This window comes from Notechis scutatus, chromosome 1 (assembly GCF_049901735.1).
Source record: "Notechis scutatus isolate UNSWTSFEM ecotype Mainland chromosome 1, rNotScu1.2, whole genome shotgun sequence".
In the NCBI taxonomy this organism is placed as follows: Eukaryota; Metazoa; Chordata; class Lepidosauria; order Squamata; family Elapidae; genus Notechis; species Notechis scutatus.
In genome coordinates this window covers 293,045,440-293,063,682 of record NC_142009.1, presented here as the reverse complement: position 1 = coordinate 293,063,682, position 18,243 = coordinate 293,045,440, and the positions used below count along the sequence as shown (strand labels likewise).

The 18,243-nt window shown below is 40.9% G+C and overlaps 1 protein-coding gene and 1 long non-coding RNA gene across 2 annotated transcripts in view; one reads left to right on the top strand and one right to left on the bottom strand.

Moving 5' to 3' along the window:
- The window catches only part of SPTLC2 (serine palmitoyltransferase long chain base subunit 2), a 66,989-nt gene extending 53,242 nt beyond the window's left edge, over positions 1-13,747 (top strand). Inside the window, exons 10-12 of the mRNA XM_026664355.2 lie at positions 2,871-3,006; positions 3,579-3,708; positions 12,013-13,747. Coding sequence (XP_026520140.1) covers positions 2,871-3,006; positions 3,579-3,708; positions 12,013-12,132 — 386 coding nt within the window. The 3' untranslated portion in view covers positions 12,133-13,747. The remainder of the gene's footprint in view (positions 1-2,870; positions 3,007-3,578; positions 3,709-12,012) is intronic.
- LOC148133439 (uncharacterized) lies at positions 4,744-5,799 on the bottom strand. Its single transcript, XR_015746813.1, has 2 exons — positions 5,691-5,799; positions 4,744-4,824 (listed from the first exon to the last, which is right to left on the bottom strand). It is a non-coding gene; the product is annotated as an uncharacterized LOC148133439 (long non-coding RNA).
- Positions 13,748-18,243: the final 4,496 nt, after the last annotated feature.

Below are 18,243 nucleotides of genomic sequence, written 5' to 3'. Positions count from 1 at the left end.
TTATTCTCATTACACTATATTGAATCTGATCCAAAGTTTTCTAAATAAATTGGACATACAGATAGGCCTTGGCTTACAATGGCAATTGGAATCAGAATTGCTGTCACTAAGTGACATGGTCATAAAACACAACAACAGTCCTAATTACTGTTGTTAAGTGAAGACCACATATATTAGTAAGCAGGGATTTCACCTGACTGTGATTTTGGACTTCCTGGAGGTTTTCTCGCTTATTTTGCTTGTAATAAGCAGCCAAAGAATATCAGAAATCCTGATCATGTGACTCTTAGATTCTGTTACTTTATCTTATATCAGTAATGTAGTGTTCTAGTATTTCTTGTGTTTGTTTTCTGACCTGACCTACCTCAAAAACTAACATGCATTGAATATTGTTGTTTTCCTTTGAAAGAATGTCTTAATTGAGCCCCTATATAATTGTAAGGCACCTCTGTAGCATTTACACAGATGATGAATAAGTTGCATAGCCACTCCATAAGCAAAATATATTTTAACAATTCTCCAAAAATGGGTATTCCTACCCATTTTTGAGTAAGGAAAAATAACACAAAATGTAAACAGTAGCTGGAAGACCTATTGCAGAAGTTCACATCAATTCAGCAAGCTTGAGTGATACTCTCTGCAACCAGTGGTTTACAGAGAAACTGATGCAAGGCAAGAAAAATATAAAATTGTTAAGCTAAATGGTTCTAGGATACACATAACAGGATTGTTGGAGACAGTGAGTAAATAGAAGAGCAGGTTTTGAAAAGAGACAGATAAGTTCGTAGACCTACTGGCTCTGGCTCCAGGTTGTAGTTCAATTAGTCCCAGCCTCTGAAAATCAGGTATTGGGAAGCCAAATACAATGGCAGAAAAAAGGCAGTTTGCGAGAGGAGGGAGAGAGCTAACTGAGAAACAGGCTCTGGCAAAACAGAGAGAAAAAAGGAATAAAAGGAAGCTTGGAAACACACACACACACACACACACACACGGCACTTTTTTTTTATTGGCAGAAGGACTAATTGCAAGTAATAGCTGGAAAAAAGATGTGACACTTGGCACAGAGAATCTAGGAACATTAGCTGACACTTGTCCCTAACATAGAGCAGAGGAGCCTGAATTGTCCTCTGTTCAGAGGATGCTTCAGCTGGTAGGTAATTAGTTGGTGGGTGAGCCAAGAGGAGAAACAGGCTAAATTCAGATGAGTCAGAGAAAAGGAAGAAGCCTGGAAAAAAGTGATATAAGAAATGTATTCTGCCTTTAGAAAGACTTGAAACTTGATATTTTAGTGTTGTTTAAAATTCCTATTATTCTGTTGTAGCATTTGTCTATTTGTGGGCTGTTTTTTAATGATACATGTAAAAGCTATAAAAAGTTGACAATTAGAAGTGGAATATTCTTTTTCTTTGTTATTGGATACTGAAGAGAGAAAGAAATCTCCCCAGCCCCAGATCCCACTGGATTGGACCGGTATTATATAAGCAGCAGTAAAATAAAGTTGCATTGAGAGTTCTCCCTGCTGATGGAAACTTTGGCAGCTCTTAATGAGAAGACTTTCAGCAGGAACTAAAACGATTTCATTGAGTGCCGCATCAGGGTTGTGTTTCACTTCAGGGGCCACAAGGGTGTGGCCAGTTCAACATCCCTCATCGAGGCTCTGTTTTCGGCCACAATGGTCTCCTGCTGCCCTCTGCCAGCGAAAACGGAGCTCCGTTTTCACTGGCAGAAGGCTGCAGGAGGCAGTTGCAGACAAAAACAGCCCGGGCAGGCTGCACACAGCCTCCCCAAGCTCTGTTTTCACTGGCAGAGGGTTGCAGGAGGCCATCACGGCTGAAAATAGAGCCTGGGAGGACCGCGCATTGCACTCCCAAGCTCGCTTTCTCTGGCAGAGGTGCTGCAGGCCGGTCCTTCATTGTTTCAAAGGTGGTCCTGCAGGCCAGATCTAAGCAACCTGAAGGCCGAATCCGGCCCGCGGCCCTTGTGTTTGATACCCCTGAACTAAAAAGATCTGAGTTGGTAAATCTGTTGGTGAATCAGCTCTCAGTATTGCTTTCTATTGCTAGAGTACAATTACACATCTGAGCAGATTTCCCTATATAATCTACATATCCATTATTCACTAATTCAAGAAATTTGGATGAATGGATACAAGATAAATTTCACAGATGATGAGTGATAGGTTTATCCAGATAGCATTTATGATCTGCATGCAGTAGAAGACAATAAATTTGGGCATAATAGTGCAATCATAAATCAGACTGATTTGTTTTTTATGTGTTCCATATTGTCAAAGTTGTTTTACAGTTTCTTTTTATCTATGTAGGAAAATCAATAAGATTATATCCTTGCTTCATATTTTATGGTTAGAAGTTTCTAAAAATTAAAATACATTTTCATCTTAAGGTTCTAATTTGAATTTATCATATAAATGAAAGTAGAATTGATGTTGAAGGATTTTGCTTCTATGTTTTTGTATAATTCCCATATGAATCTGAGAGTGGCTAGTTAACCTTTGAATTCTAAGTTAGTATTTAAATATCTGCCTTCCAAAATATCTGCCCTCCCTTTTGGAAGGAGGACATTTTTGGTGAAGGAATTAATGGAGCAGTTTGAGGTTTTCCATTTAGAATGAAATTAAATGATACCATACCATGATGCAAATAAGAGCCAATTTTGTGTAGTTGTTAAGGCCCTAAACTAGAAACCTAGTTCTAGTCCTGCCTTAGGCACAAAGCCAGCATGGTGAGCTTAGACTAGTCACCCTCTCAGTCAGAAGAAGGTAGGACTTTTAAAAAAAAAATTATTCAAATTCACATTAATGTAATGATAAAACAAAAATATGATAAAACTGGATTCATTATTTTTTCCAGGCAAGTTGCGCATACAACAGTTGGCAGAGAACACCAGATACTTCCGAAGACAACTTAAGAAAATGGGATTTATAATATATGGAAATGAAGATTCTCCTGTTGTACCTCTGATGCTCTATATGCCAGCAAAAATTGGGTAAAATTTAGAAATAGTTCCTAATATATATTCTGAAACGTAGTCATTTTGAAAGAGAACATGTTGTGGCACCAGATTAAAAACTCATAATGTTAAAGACAAATCTTATTTTTAACAGGCTGCATTTAAGGTCAACAGGCTTAGATTCTTTCTTTCAGCAGTGTAAAACTGCAGAATACGAAGTAATTCTTCTACTGGAATTCCTCTATTACCTGTGCTAAGTAATACAACTGTCATCAGCTAGAGAGGAATGTAGTAGAATTCTTAATAAATTAATGTTCAAGCTGAAGTTGGGGTGTTATAACAGAGTCCTTCAAGTTTAAGTTACACGTAGCCTGCTGAAAGACAGCCCCTGCCAAATAGAATCTTTTTTAACTCTGAGAACTGGATGGTGTTTTTTTAAGAAGACCACCTTAAGATTGAACAAAAGAGATCTTTGTGTACAGATATTAAGTCATAGCAGTTGACAGTAACCTCTCAGGCATTCCTCACCATCCCCACCCCCATTGTGCTAAACAGCACCAATCCTGTTTTTGTTGTGGTTTCATTTGTTCTGCCTTGTCCCTTTGCAGTGCATTTGGACGAGAGATGTTGAAACGGCATGTAGGAGTTGTTGTAGTGGGCTTTCCTGCTACACCTATCATTGAATCCAGAGCAAGAATTTGTTTGTCTGCATCTCATAACAGAGAGATACTAGACACTGTAAGTACCTACGTTTCTGTCTGTTTTGTCCTTCTCAAAAAATCTGTATGTTCTTTTTTGTTTAAATATAATTAGCTGTAGAAATTAGATACCAAAGAAAGACTTTGTTCAGGAGTGAATCACATGAGTCTAGGACACATCAGTAAATCAAGATGGAGAGTCTCTTACTGAGTTAGAGACTTGATCTGTTCATTACTTGAGCTAGTGCATTGAGTCAATTATTTTATGCACTAGTAGGCATATGAAGATATTCTACACAACTTTTGTTTTGCAACATTATAATTCTTCCTTTTGGAAAGATTAATTAAATTCAATGTAATAGTTAATGGGGATTTTTGTGCCAATGAAAACTTTTTGCTTTTGTGTGCCAAATTATAATTTAATTGAGCAATAACAGTCTTAATATGCTGTATTGTGAAAAGATTGCTCTTTTATAACTCCCGATAAATCTTAGTTTTGGCTTTTTATTTCAATAAAACACTGCCAAACGTTTTCTTTCCAATTATTTAAAAGGTCTTGACATAAACAGTCATTAGCACACACATACATACATTGCTTCATGTACAAAAACAAATATTATATTATACATTTGCATGGCTAATATACCGTATATACTCGAGTATAAGTCGACCCGAATATAAGCCGAGGCACCTAATTTTACCACAAAAAACTGGGAAAACTTATTGACTCGAGTATAAGCCGAGGGTGGGAAATGCAGCAGCTACTGGTAAATTTCAAAAATAAAAATAGATACCAATAAAAACTTTCACTAGGACAGTTGAGAATAAGTTTGATGTTCACAATTTCCTCTTTGAAAGAGACCAGTAAATAGGGAACAAGAAGATAAAGAAAAAGAAGTGTGTTTTTTCACACTTTTCACACTGCAGTGAACAAAAATGGCATCATAGGAACAGGCTTATTCTCAGTCCAAAGGTTTGTTTCTGATTTCTTCCCTGATTTAAGGGAAATTTGGGAAACGATCTCACTATCATGAGAGGTTTAATTGATTCACTAACCCCAAAGAAGATGATGATGATGACAGTGGTAGGCAGGAGTCACTCTCTCCCTTGCAAGAAAAAAGCAAGAGCCGTTCTTATGATCTCTCTCTCTCTCTCTCTCTCTCTCCCCCCGTAATACAGTCAAGCCCTTTCCAGCACGCGCGATCTGCTGCCTCCGCTTTGCACCTTGCAAATGCAAAATCCCGGGGTTTTTAATTTGCAAGCTGCAAAGCGGCGGGGGCGGATCCCGCGTGCTGGAAAGGGCTTGACTGTATTACGGGGAGAGAGAGAGAGATCATAAGAACGGCTCTTGCTTTTTTGCAAGGGAGAGAGTGACTCCTGCCTACCACTGTCATCAACATCTTCTTTTGGGTTAGTGAATCAATTAATTTGGGAAATGATCTCACTATCATGAAAGTCAGTGTTCTCTGCCCATGGGGGCATTTGGAAGAAAATGCCCCGCGGCATATCCACGCGTGTGTAAGGGGAATCAGAAATCCCCGTGTTCAATGCCTAGCACGGCAGAAGAGAAAACGCAGCTGTGAGCAAATACTGGGAAAACCTGATTGATCAGAAGGAAGGAGGCAAAAGAGGGAGGGGTGGTGGTGGACGGAGGTCCCACTGGTATTTGTGAAACACTTGGTCGGCAGCGCTTAAAGTCAACGTCCTCGCTCCCACCCACCCAAAGCCACGAAGTCCCCCAATTGCGCAGCCCAGAATCACCCTCCCCTCAGGGGGCAGCAACGACGCCGGTATTTCCCGAGACAAGAAGCTCCGCCGTGCAATGAAAGCGCCCTGGCTCTAGGCTCGCGGGCTCAGAAAACAATGCGAGCCAAGGTCGCTTCGCTCCGCTCAGCTTCGTTTCCTCAGCCCTAGCTGCTTTCAGTCCGCTCAGGAGGGGGAGGAGGTGGTGGCGGCGGCTCACGTTGTTTTCTGAGCTCTAGGCTCACGGGTTCAGAAAACAATGCAAGCCGCCACCACCACCTCCCCCTCCTCCCGAGTGGACTGAAAGCAGCTGGAGCTGAGGAAACGAAGCTGAGCGGAGCCGAAGCGACCTCGGCTCGCGTTGTTTTCTGAGCCTAGAGCCAGGGCACTTTAATTGCACAGCGGAGCTTCTTGTCTCGGGAAACACTGGGCGTTGTTGCTGCCCCCGAGGGGAGGGCAATTCTGGGCTGCGCGATTGGGGGACTTCGTCGCTTTGGGTGGGTGGGTGGGTGGGAGCGAGGATGGACGGAGTCCGTGAAGTGGGGCTTGCCTGCCCTTGCTGGCTGCCTCTGCTTCCTTAGGGGTGGGGAAGGGGGCTCATTTGGACCAAGGGTGAGTCTCCCCCTCAGTTTCCCCTGAAGGATCTTCCGTCGCTTTTGCCTTCTCCCTACATCTTCCCTCTGTTAAAATCCCCCCCCACACACACACACACATTTATTTTCGGTCGGATAGATTTCGTGTCTGAGCATTCTCATGGCGGTGGGTCTATCCCCCCCCCTAAAAACAGTTAAAAAAGGAAAAAACAATATATCCTCATGCAAGAACTTTTCTGCTTCCGATTACCCCCATGCTTAAAAGTTGCAAAGGAAACACGGAAGCAGGGAAGCGGCTGCCCAGCTCCGGAGCTCCACACCATTTTTTTTCAGAGGGGAATCTGACTCGAGTATAAGCCGAGGGGGTTTTTTTCAGTACAAAAAATGGGCTGAAAAACTCAGCTTATACTCGAGTATATACGGTAATCAGTCTGGAAAAAAATAGCAGTGTGAGCATTTGTATATGTGCATGTGTGCGTATGTTTACAGAGTAAGAAAAATTATGTATAAACATAACAAATGTATTTTGAAGTATCAGCATTTCCAATTAGGCAGCAGCTCCTAATGTCACCGCCTTTTGATATTAAGAGTATTTTAAAATTACTATTTGAATTTGTATAGATTGACTAAAAGGTACATTCTCTTTCTCAGCAAGCTATTTTGTTAACTAAAAAGTTGATTTGCTACAGCCCAGTCTTAGAAAATTGTTAATCATGTTAATATAGGTAATCCTCAACTTATAACAGTTCATTTAGTGATTGTTCAAAAAAACATTTTTTTAAAGTAAATGTACTTAGATTATATGTAAAGAACTAATAAATGTTCCATGGTATATGCTTTCACTGTTGCTTTTGACAGAGTATAACCCTTTAAAACGTATGTAAATATTGATTTTTAAAATCTCACAAATTCTTGATGCTGTAGTGCAGGGGTCACCAACCTTTCGGACCTCAGGGACCACTAAATTCATAATTTTAAATTATGAATTTAAAATACTACTATGAATCTAGCACGCTGCTCGCTGAAGCGCCTGGAATCCCAGTGACAGGATGGGGTCCTTCAGGCACTTAGCTTGGTCGCCTGTTTCTGCAACTTTAAGCACTCCAAGAGCCATTTGGACACGTTTCCCACAGAAAACAATACACTGGAAGCCACAAAACCTGGGTGGGCGTGGCCAACTCAATGTCACTCATTCCCAATCTGTCAAATGACCACCCCCCAGCCACGCCTACCCAGGTTTTGTGGCTCCTGGTGTTTTCTATGGGAAACAGGTATCTCTCTCCTCCCCCCTCTGATTCTTTGGGACTCATGGGTACTTCTTCCACCCTTTGTTGGTGCCGGATGCACCTCAGTCACTTGGGGAGAGCCACGACCTGCTCTCTGCCCCAAGACACTTGCCCAACCCAGCTGTGGCCGATGCTCCGTGTCATAATGGGCTTCAGGAGTAGGAGGGGATGCTGTCTCCCCCATTGTGAAGTATGCTAAATTTAAGTGCTCCGCAAGGCGCTGCCATGGTGGTGCCAACAGCAGTGGCGGAGAGAAACGGCTGGGCTGGGCCAGTGTCTTGGGGTGGAGAGGAAATCACACATCTTCCTGAGCAACCCCGACCTTACCTTCTCAGGCCAGGTGAGGAATGACTGGGAGGTGAGGATGAGGGGCGGGGCCAACCGCTGATGGGCTCAGCCGACAGGGAGTCATAACAGGTGGATATAAGATCCATGGGTTGCCAACACCCATTGCTTCGGCTGCTTGCTCCACCGCCTCCCCTTGCCGCCACAGCACCATTACCTCGTTCCAGCCAGTGAGGGCTGCACTACTCTTTGCACATTGCACCAACAGCAAAGTTACACGTTGCATGTACCATCCTCTACAGTGGTGATTTCCAGCCCCACCACGAGCTGCCTGGCCAGTCCCATATTCTAGAGTTCTAGTCAAATGACTGGCCCATTGATCATCCTGGAGCAGCACCCGGGTGCACTGCAGACCACCAAAATTTTCTTGCAGACCACCAGTGGTCCATGGACCACCAGTTGGTGACCGCTGCTGTAGTGAACATACTTCTTTAAGTAAGTAACTTCCATGGTTACATGATATCAGTAACTGGGATCCATTTTTACTTAAATAATAGCAGTAGAAAATGGGGGCACTGAAAATCATCATGGAGTCTTAATCCTTCTTTCCAAATATTGATAATGTAAGAAAAAAGTAGATAAATTTGATTGGTTTTATTGAATTTACATGATAAATGGACTCTAAAGCAGCTTTCCAGAATGTAAACTGAAGAAGTGGGAAGACACACCATTTGTACCTTGTCTAATCATATCTGGGTCTTATTTGTGCTTACTAAAGTGAATATTGCTCTTTCCTTCCTCCTCCTTCATTGTCAAGAATATTCTAATTTTTCTAAGAAGCTTAAATTTGTAATGCTTTCTTATGAAATCATCCCATATGATAAAGAATGGTTCCCTCTTACAGTGTATAAGTAGCTGATATAAATATATCTTCTTTGCCTCAATCAATCATTTTTATTTAGTCATAGACCAAATAAATAAAAGAAAATAGAAAAATCACAATTAAGATAAAAAGAAAAAACATAGAATTCGAAAACATTGAAGAAAAATTGGAGGAGATACTACAACATACTATATAAACTATAGAGTAGTAGGTTAAAGGTGATCAATGAAATGAAATCAGTAACAACTTGAGACAGAATGATCAGAGCAACCAGGATGTTTCTTGAAAAGTGTAGATGATAATTCTTGGCAACCACCTGCATAGGGGAAATAACATGTTCCATTCTTTCAATTATTCCGCATCCACACAGTTTTTGTTCATAAGAAGTATTTTGATATAACTTTGCCTGAAAATACTTTGGCCCTGAACCAGAGCAAAGATTTTCTATATATAAAATATATTCCCATGGGTTAATTTCTTTTCAGGAATGAAAAAATATACTTCCCTAAAATCACGGTTCACTGATGCCTTTTCCTTTGTAGTCTCTGCAAGTCACAATCCTCTCTTTGTTTTAAATTAATAAAATCCTAAATCTAAGTTCAAGAATAACAGTCTTTCAAGAAAAAAAATCAATCACAAATTATTTCCATATGATTTTTTTTTGTTGAACTGTTGCCTAAAATAAAATAATAAAATAAAATAGCACTAAGATATATTTGGCCATTTTTACTTTAATACCTTTTTTCTTCTTGTTCTCTTTCAGTTCCAAGAAGGTTTATTTAACTTGGGGCAACGAGCAGGGAAAGAAAAAGCTCCCAACTCTTTCATTACTTTGAGGTTTCAGGATATGTGGCACTCAGTTGTTCATTTTATATTCTTGACTGTTGAATCCAAGTGGTTGTGAATGGATAAGATCTATTGAATTGTTGATGAAGTAAGAGCTTAGCAGAGCTTTTCTGAGATGTTGCTTCATAAATTGGAGCAAACATTAAAAGATAAAAAGTGAGAGGGATTATAACTTCAAGTTTCTCTTTCTCTCTCTCTCTCTCTCTCTCTCTCTCTCTCTCTCTCTCTCTCTCTCTCTCTCTCTCTCTCTCTCTCTCCCTTCCTCCTCCCCTCTGTCTGTCTGTCACACACACACACAGTTGTTTTGTCAAGAAAAGTTGGAGGAAGGAATGCTGTGTACACCACCTTGAGCTCTTGGAGGAAAGGCAGTATGTAAAACTAATACATCTGTCTAATTAAAAACAAGAAAAACAATTTGTAATGTAAATGAAAAACAGTTAACAATATTTTATGTAATCTTGCAAGAGCTATAGGTGTTTGGAGTGGATATTTTATCTATTTGGTTTACATACTGCTCCAATTGTTACTCATTCTGAGTGCCACATATTTCTATTCAGCAAAGGATCAAAAACTAACAAACATTAAAATTCAGAATATATTTTTAAAAATGAACAGGGACACAAATACTCAACTTCCAAATTGGATTCAGGTTTTTCCAGGATCAGCATTTGCCTGCTGTCTTATTTATTTCTGTTAGTCTTGAATGGATGCCTTCCTAAGCATATCAGATTATTATCTTTAGAGAGCTCATTGGATACTACACTTTCAGACCTTGGTTTAAGAGCTTGAACTCTGTTTTCTTAAAATTAAAGCTGAGATTTTCAGATATCTACATTTGACCCTGTAGCATTTATAGAATGTATTTTTGGTGTATGCTTATTCAAATACAGCATTTACTGAAACTCAGTAGATATTGCAATTAAACAGTTACATGAAATAAATACAAAGTCACACCATAGCTGTATCAGATTATGGTACAGAACTCTGTAACCATTTAGAGAGGGCTGTAAAGCACTGTAGTGGTATATTAAGTATAAAGGCTTTTGCTATAATAAAAAAACAGATCTGCCAACATCTAGAAACAAGTAAAGCAATAACTAGCAGTCAGCACGGGTTTGTTAAAAACAGATCATGCCAAACCAATCTTATTTCATTCTTCAACACAGTGACTAAATTAGTAGACCAGCAAAATACTGTGGACATAATATATTTAGATTTCAGCAAGGCATTCGATAAAGTAGACCACAACCTACTTCTTAGTAAGCTAGAAAAAAGTGGAATAGATAGCACCACCACTAGATGGATTTGCAACTGGCTGGTAAACCGTACTCAACGAGTAGTCCTTAATGGGTCTAAGTCTACATGGAGGGAAGTAAGCAGTGGGGTGCCACAAGATTCCCTCTTAGGCCCAGTACTCTTCAATATCTTCATTAATGACTTAGATGCAGGAATAGAGGGGAACTTACCAAATTTGCAGATGATACTAAGCTGGTAGGAACAGCTAACACCCAAGAAGATAGGCTCAAGATCCAGATGGATCTTGACAGACTAGAACACTGGGCCGTATCTAATAAAATGAAATTCAATATAGAGAAAAGTAAAGTTCTACACTTAGGCAAGAAAAACCAAAAGTACACATATAGACTGGGTGAAACCAGGCTCAATAGCAGTAACTGAGAGGGATCTTGGAGTCTTAGTGGACAACAAGCTAAATATGAGCCAGCAGTGTGCAGCAGCCGCCAAAAAAGCTGTAAGTTGTAATAACAGAGGGATACAGTCAAGATCAAGGGAAGTACTAATACCACTCTATAAAGCCTTAGTAAGACCACACCTAGAGTACTGCATCCAGTTTTGTTCACCACATTATAAAAAAGATGTTGAGACTCTAGAAAAAGTACAGAGAGCAACCAGGATGATTAGGGGACTGGAGGCTAAAACATACAATGAACGGTTGCAGGAACTGGGCTTGGCTAGTCTAGTAAAGAGAAGGACCAGGGGAGACATGATAGCGGTCTTCCAATATCTGAGGGGCTGCCACAGGGAGGAAGGGGTCAAGCTATTTTCTAAAGCTCCTGTAGGCTAGACAAGGAATAATGGATGGAAACTGAACAAGGAGAGATTTAACCTGGAAATAAGGAGAAACTTTCTGACAGTGAGAACAATCAACCAATGGAACAGCTTGCCCTTGGAGGTTGTGGGAGCGCCATCAGTTGAGACTTTCAAGAAGAGATTAGACTGCCATTTGTCAGAAATGGTGTAGGGTCTCCCGCTTGGGCGAGGTGTTGGACTAGATGACCTACAAGGTCCCTTCCAACTCTGATTATCTGTATCTGTATAATTCCATTTGATGTTACAAAATAACAAACTTTTTCCTGGATATTCGCCATTTTTAATTAAACAAAAGGGAGCATTGGAAAGAACTAAAACAGCAAAATACTTGTCCTACTTATAAGCCTCTTCATAACACTACCTAGCTCTTTAAATCCTAGCTGTAGCATTTCTCTACTCCAAGCAGTAGCAATAGTACTTACCAATAGCACTTAGACTTATATACCACTTTATAGTGCTTTACAGCCGTAAGAGATTTACAGAGTTAGCATATTGCCCCCAACAATTTGTGTCCTCATTTTACCCACCTCGGAAGGATGGAAGGCTGAGTCAACCTTATTAATTTATAAAATTAATTTACATGTGTTTTATTTTTCCAGGCTTTAAAGAAAATTGATGAAGTTGGAAACCTCTTGCTATTGAAATATTCTCGTCATCGAGTGGTACCGCTCCTTGACCGACCTTTTGATGAGACAACATATGAAGAGACAGATGACTGAACTCATTTGATGTCTTCTGCGAATTGAGTATGCTCCTTAGAACTTTATATGGTTCAGAGACCAAGGTTTTTGAATGCAACACTTAATGACTGCTCGGAATACACAGAATGACTTTTTACTTACCAAACTGAAGTGACCACAAGAGCTGTTAAATTATGTATGGTAAATGGCAAAATAAATCTGAATTTTATTCCCATTGCTTCAAGGTCCAGCTATAGGTGGGTTCCTGCCCTGCATTTTTTAAAATGCTGCCTTCTTATTTATGTTGCAGTAAGATCCCATTGACCTCTATTGGCACATCTGCAATACTCATCATTCTGCCATGGAGGCTTTGATGGTGTGTTAGTAAACGCTGCAGGGTTTCTATTATTTTCTCTTTATAAATGTCTGACCTTCCTCAGATTATATAACTGGTCAAATGAATCAATTAAGGTTTCTGAGGAGATTGTTGATAGCTAATTAACATGAATAGAACGAATAAACCTAAATATTTCCCTTCCTCATTATTTCATGCTGTTGGGAGAGTGCCTTTTTATTAGTAAAATGATAATTGACATACAAGTTTAAGGAAATTACATTCATCAATGCACAAAAGAAGTCTTCCAGACCATTGGCCACTTTGGATTTTGAGGCTGAGTATTAAGCTTTCTACATTTGGGTAAGTAGCAAATAATATTTGAGAGCAGGAGAAGTTTTTATGTGAGCATTCTCTTTTTCTGGAATGGAATTACTCATGCATACTCAACTTGTTCATTTTTCTTCATAGAGAGTATTACAAAATTATATCTTGTGAATTCAGTTTATGTGTTCCATCAAGGAGTTTGTATTTTCCCCAATATGGTAAATATTTGATTATCACATCCTACAGAGTGAAGCTATAATAGTTACCATGTAAATCTAACATAGCAAATTATCTTGGGCAAGCTTCATCATAGAATGAGCATTGAAGTTTGAATTCTGACAGATTATATTAGAATTTTCTGTATGAAACATTTTCTATATAAAGTTCTGAATTTCAATTGCTGATATGATGATTTTAGATTGACTGTTTAGATTTTCGATTATGAAGATGACTGAAGAATCTGAACTAAAAATTAAGAGCCAAGCTTCACATGGTATTAATCTTTTGGGGACCACTAAAAGAATTATGATCTGATGGAAAAATAATTTATGTATATAGCTATTTGTGGCAGCTGACAAAATGATGTTTTCTCAATAAAAGTGTGTACAAAGCAGTCAGATTATGTCAAAAAGTGACATCATTACCAAAATCTCAAAGTACTCAAAAGTGCATTGAAAAATGCAAATCTCTGTGTTGTCCATTTGCCAAATGCACCTTCCTGGGCCAGTATTTCACTGAACTGTATATTAAAATTGTCTGCATTTTATGTGTAACTGTAGAAAATGTCAGAAAATAAACTGAGCAAAAAAATCGCATGGAGCCAGAGGCTTATTAGCTAATGGTGGCCCATATTTTGGTAGTCATTTAATAGGCGTTGCACTATAAGTTACAATTTGAAAATCTCAAATTGCACTGTGCTCCTACTTTTCTCTGTTGGTAATAATGTATATATATCCTAGATTTATAAAATAAATGTTAAACATTTTAAATTAACTTTTTAATTAACTTTTTAATTTCTTCCTGAAATACAACTTTTTTACACTGAGGAAGTCATATACATTTGAGTGTGAGGTGGGAAGGGAGGAAAAAAAGAAGCAGATTTACATTGACTTTTAAGAAAATAACAATGCATGTTAAGGTGAGAAACTGCTTGACAGAATCTACTTGTGTTCTGCTTAATAAAGAGTTCACAAAAAAGGTGCCTGAACATTTTATTTCTTAAAAAAAGTTGGTGAAAATTCCTTGCAGAATAAAAAGCTATAAGTTTTACATACTTATCCCTCCTCTTCCTCAGCCCAACAGTCTTGCTGAGAACAATTCCACACAGTATCCATTTCTTCAGTCAGTTTGGAGAGGTATCTATTTGCAACTGAGGTGTTCTATATGAGACAGCATTCCTGAGAGGGAATCTGACTTGAGTCATGATTAATGAAGTAGCTATAAGAATATATTTATAGATTATAGAAATAGTGCCAGTAACTATTTAATACTAGAAGAAGAATAAAAAAACATGTACTTTTGTGCCTGGGGAAAAAGGCAGAAGGAAGTGACCTCAAATTATCAATTTCACAGACATGATTTTTTTTTACATATCCACTTACAGTCAGTAATAGTAAGGTGCCAAAGAGTTGGGGCCATAGGGTTTGGAGTTCAACAGCATTACTGAGTAATAGCTGTCCCAATATGATTTTTTAAGGGAAAGTTTAAGAGTCAGATCTTGAAATTTAAATATGGATTTGATATGTGATCTCCCTGAAATCAATTTGATATATCTGTCAGCAATGAACGCGCTATCACAATAACGGATCTAATTGCTTTGGATGCCACCAAGACAAGTGTGAATCTGACAATTGGTTCTTTCCCTTTTGCTTGATTTTAACAGGTTATCCACTAAAAATTTATTAAATCACAATTCACATCATGGAACAGTTTTGTACATTACCATGATGCACCAGCCCTGACCAGATATATAGGTCAGTATAAATTTTATAAATGAAACAAATTACAGATTTAATCTGTAGACAAGTCATATGTCATATCAGTCAGATCTGATTATTCTTGGCAATTGTGTGCAAAAATGTGATCTGAGGTAAGGATCCTCATAGATCCAAATAATTACATAGTATTCACATAGAACTACTACCAAATCATAGGTCACATCTATCTACGTATTAAATTCCTCATCCTTTTGGACCCATTGTGATGTATAATACGGATTCAAGAAATGAATTGCTTCCAAATTTTTTTTCAAGAAATGCAGCTGAAGCCATCACTATCATGTCTACAGTGTATTCTGATGATCCTAAATTACACCATGTTTTGCTCTGTACCTGAGATCCCTATTTATGGATTATTTGATAATAAGTGAATCTGATTTTAAAATCATGTGAAATCAAGATATGATTTGGATTTATGCTTTAGTGCCATCATCTATCATGATGATTCCTGTAAGTGCCATATAGGAATCATAAGAATCCTTGCCCCAGAGCATACTTTTATGTTATGTTGTACATTTGGATCTCAAAAGGTTCAGTCACATGATCACTATGTCTCATTGTAAGCAAAGTACATGCAACTGAGATGTGACCAATCAGAATATTATGTGCAATTGTGGTTTCATTTAGAAAAAATGTATCCTAACATTTCATGTTGTGGTTCCGATTCCCGAGCCTGTGCTGTTAGACGAAGAGGACTCGGAAGATGAGGAGGAACTGGCAATGCCTTCCTCCCCAGGACCTTCCTCTCTGGCAATGCCTTCCTCCCTGATAATGCCTCAGGTTTCATCATACAACTGAGAGGAACAGCCTGAGAGATTAATCAGGAGGAAGGCATATCGGAGCAGCCCCTGACAGGGAGTCAAGAGGAAGAATGTTGGCTTGATCCTAAGCGTCGGAAGAAATGTGAGCAGCAATGTAGGAGGTGTGGGAGGGTCAGAGAGTGAACTGAGTCATTGAGCCACACCCCACAGGGGATAAAAGTGGGCGTGTTGTCAGCTGGAACTTTGTACGGGACAAAGTTTAATCTTGCTTCAGGTTTTCTTTGTGAATGATTTTATGGTCTGCCTTGTAATTTTCTGGAAGTAGCTTTTTACTTGTTATCAGTTCGGACTTGGCAGGCAGAGCATGTTGGAATGCCAAGGACATTATCAGTTCCAAAGAATTAACTCTGTGAAGTCTGAGCCAGCTTGCCTGCCTGTGTTTGTGTGAGTTTGTACTCTTTCATCTTTTGGAAAGAAGAAAGGTGAGACAACATTTTTGTCCCGTACCTGACTTAAACCATCTTTTACCTAAGATGGACCAGCAGCAGCAGTTTCAACAACAGCTGCAAGATGAAAATCAAACTCTACAACAGCAAGTGGGTCAATTAACAGCCCAACTTGCTTTGCTGCAGGCTCATGCAGCTCCTCCTCCCCCTCCCCATCGGAAATGCCCAGTGGCTGTGCCGGATAAGTTTTCTGGGCAGCCTGAGATGTTCCCGGCTTTCATGGGACAGTGCCAGTTATTTATGGCTAAATATGACCAGCCTCGGGTGGGGTTTGTGATAAGCCTTCTTTCTGGCTCGGCCGCCAGATGGGCCACACCTTTGTTGCTCGAGAACAGCCCGTTATTATCTGATTACCAGGGTTTTTGGCAACACATGCGCCACATGTATGAAGACCCCATATGAGTGCAGATGGCAGCCAGGCGTCTTAAGGATCTTCGACAAGGGAAGCACCCCCTGCAAGAATTTATTTCTGAATTTCGGCTTTTATGCCTGGACTCCAACTGGAATGATGCAGTGTTAATGGACGCCTTCCAGGATGGCCTGTCAGATGAGCTGCAGGACGAGTTAGTTCGAGTGGAACCGGCCCTGACCCTCGACGCTCTGGTGGTGCAATGCTTGCGCATCGACGCACGTCTCCAACGGCGAAAGAACCGTCGCACCGTCCAGGAGCAGCCATCCGCATCTGTACCGCAGCCTCCTGTGCTAACAGCGCCCTGGGTCACCCAACGTGTCGTGGACATGGCCAAGGAACCAATGGAGTTAGGAGCGGTCAGACCTCCCCTGACGGCTCAGGAGCGAACGTGGAGATGCCAAGGGGGGTTGTGCTTGTATTGTGGGGGGCAGGACATTTCGCTATTTCTTGTCCTCTAAAGTGAAGTGGGGCACTCAAGCCTGTGCCTGAACCTCAGCGTGATCAGTCGGGAAACAAGGCAGGCTCGACCTGGGGAGAAACCCTAGGCTAGGCACGTATCAAGCACCCGCCTGAATTAGCGGAGGTTGACTCTGGGCCCCCTCGGCATTTGATTTTGGACACTCGGGTTTTCTTGGCTAACCAGTCGGAAGGGATTCCAGCGAATGCGCTGGTGGACTCGGGGGCCACGACTAACTTTATGGACCAGGCCTTTGCGGCCCATTTTGATGTCCCCTTGGTTCTGGTAGAACCTCCGATGAGGGTTGAGACTATTGCAGGACCCATTAAATTTGCCACCCAGCCTTTGCGCCTTGTCATTGGAGAACATGAGGAGGCGATCCGTTTTTATGTCACCGCAGACCTCCATTTCCCATTAGTCCTCGGCATGGCTTGGCTTAGGATTCATGATTCTCAGGTGGCATGGTCGCGGAATGCCATTTCTTTTCCGAGTCTGCAGTGCATGGACCACTTCCGCCACACCTGTGCTGGCCAGGACATCACCGCCTCTGCCGTCTTCATACCTCCTGAATTGATGGACTTCACAGATGTGTTCAGTGAGAAGGAGGCGGACTGGTTACCCCCACATCGGCCCTATGATTGCCCAGTGGACCTTCTGCCCAATGTACCACTGCCAAAGGGACGTTTGTACTCCATGTCCGAGCCCGAGCTGGCCGCACTACAGGACTTTTTGGACAAAAACTTGGCCTGAGGGTTCATCCAGCCTTCGTCGTCCCCTCTCTCAGCTCCAGTCCTCTTTGTCAAGAAGAAGACGGGAGACTTACGCTTGTGCTGTGATTACCGCCGGCTAAACGCCATCACGGTGTGGAATAGCTACCCCTTCCCGCTCATTACGGAGTTGTTGGAGAGGTTGCAAGAGGCCACTATCTTCACCAAGCTCGATCTTCGAGGGGCCTACAACCTGGTGCGGATGCGAGAGGGGGACGAATGGAAGACGGCATTTGGCACCCGATACGGCCATTTTGAGTACACTGATGCCGTTTGGGTTGACCAACACCCCCGCAGTCTTCCAGCACCTGATGAATGACGTGTTTCAGGATATGCTAGATTGGTTCGTGGTGGTGTACCTGGACGATATTCTGATCTATTCCGAGTCCAGGGACAGTCACCTTCAACACGTTCGTCTGGTCTTGCAACGCCTTCAGGAGCACCAACTTTATGTGAAGCTGGAGAAATTTCTTCTTCCAGACTTCCATTGAGTTCCTTGGGCACATCATTTCTCCCAAAGGCATCGCCATGGACCCGCGTAAGGTGGAGGCCTTATGTAGTTGGGAACCCCCTCGTGGTGTGAAGGACG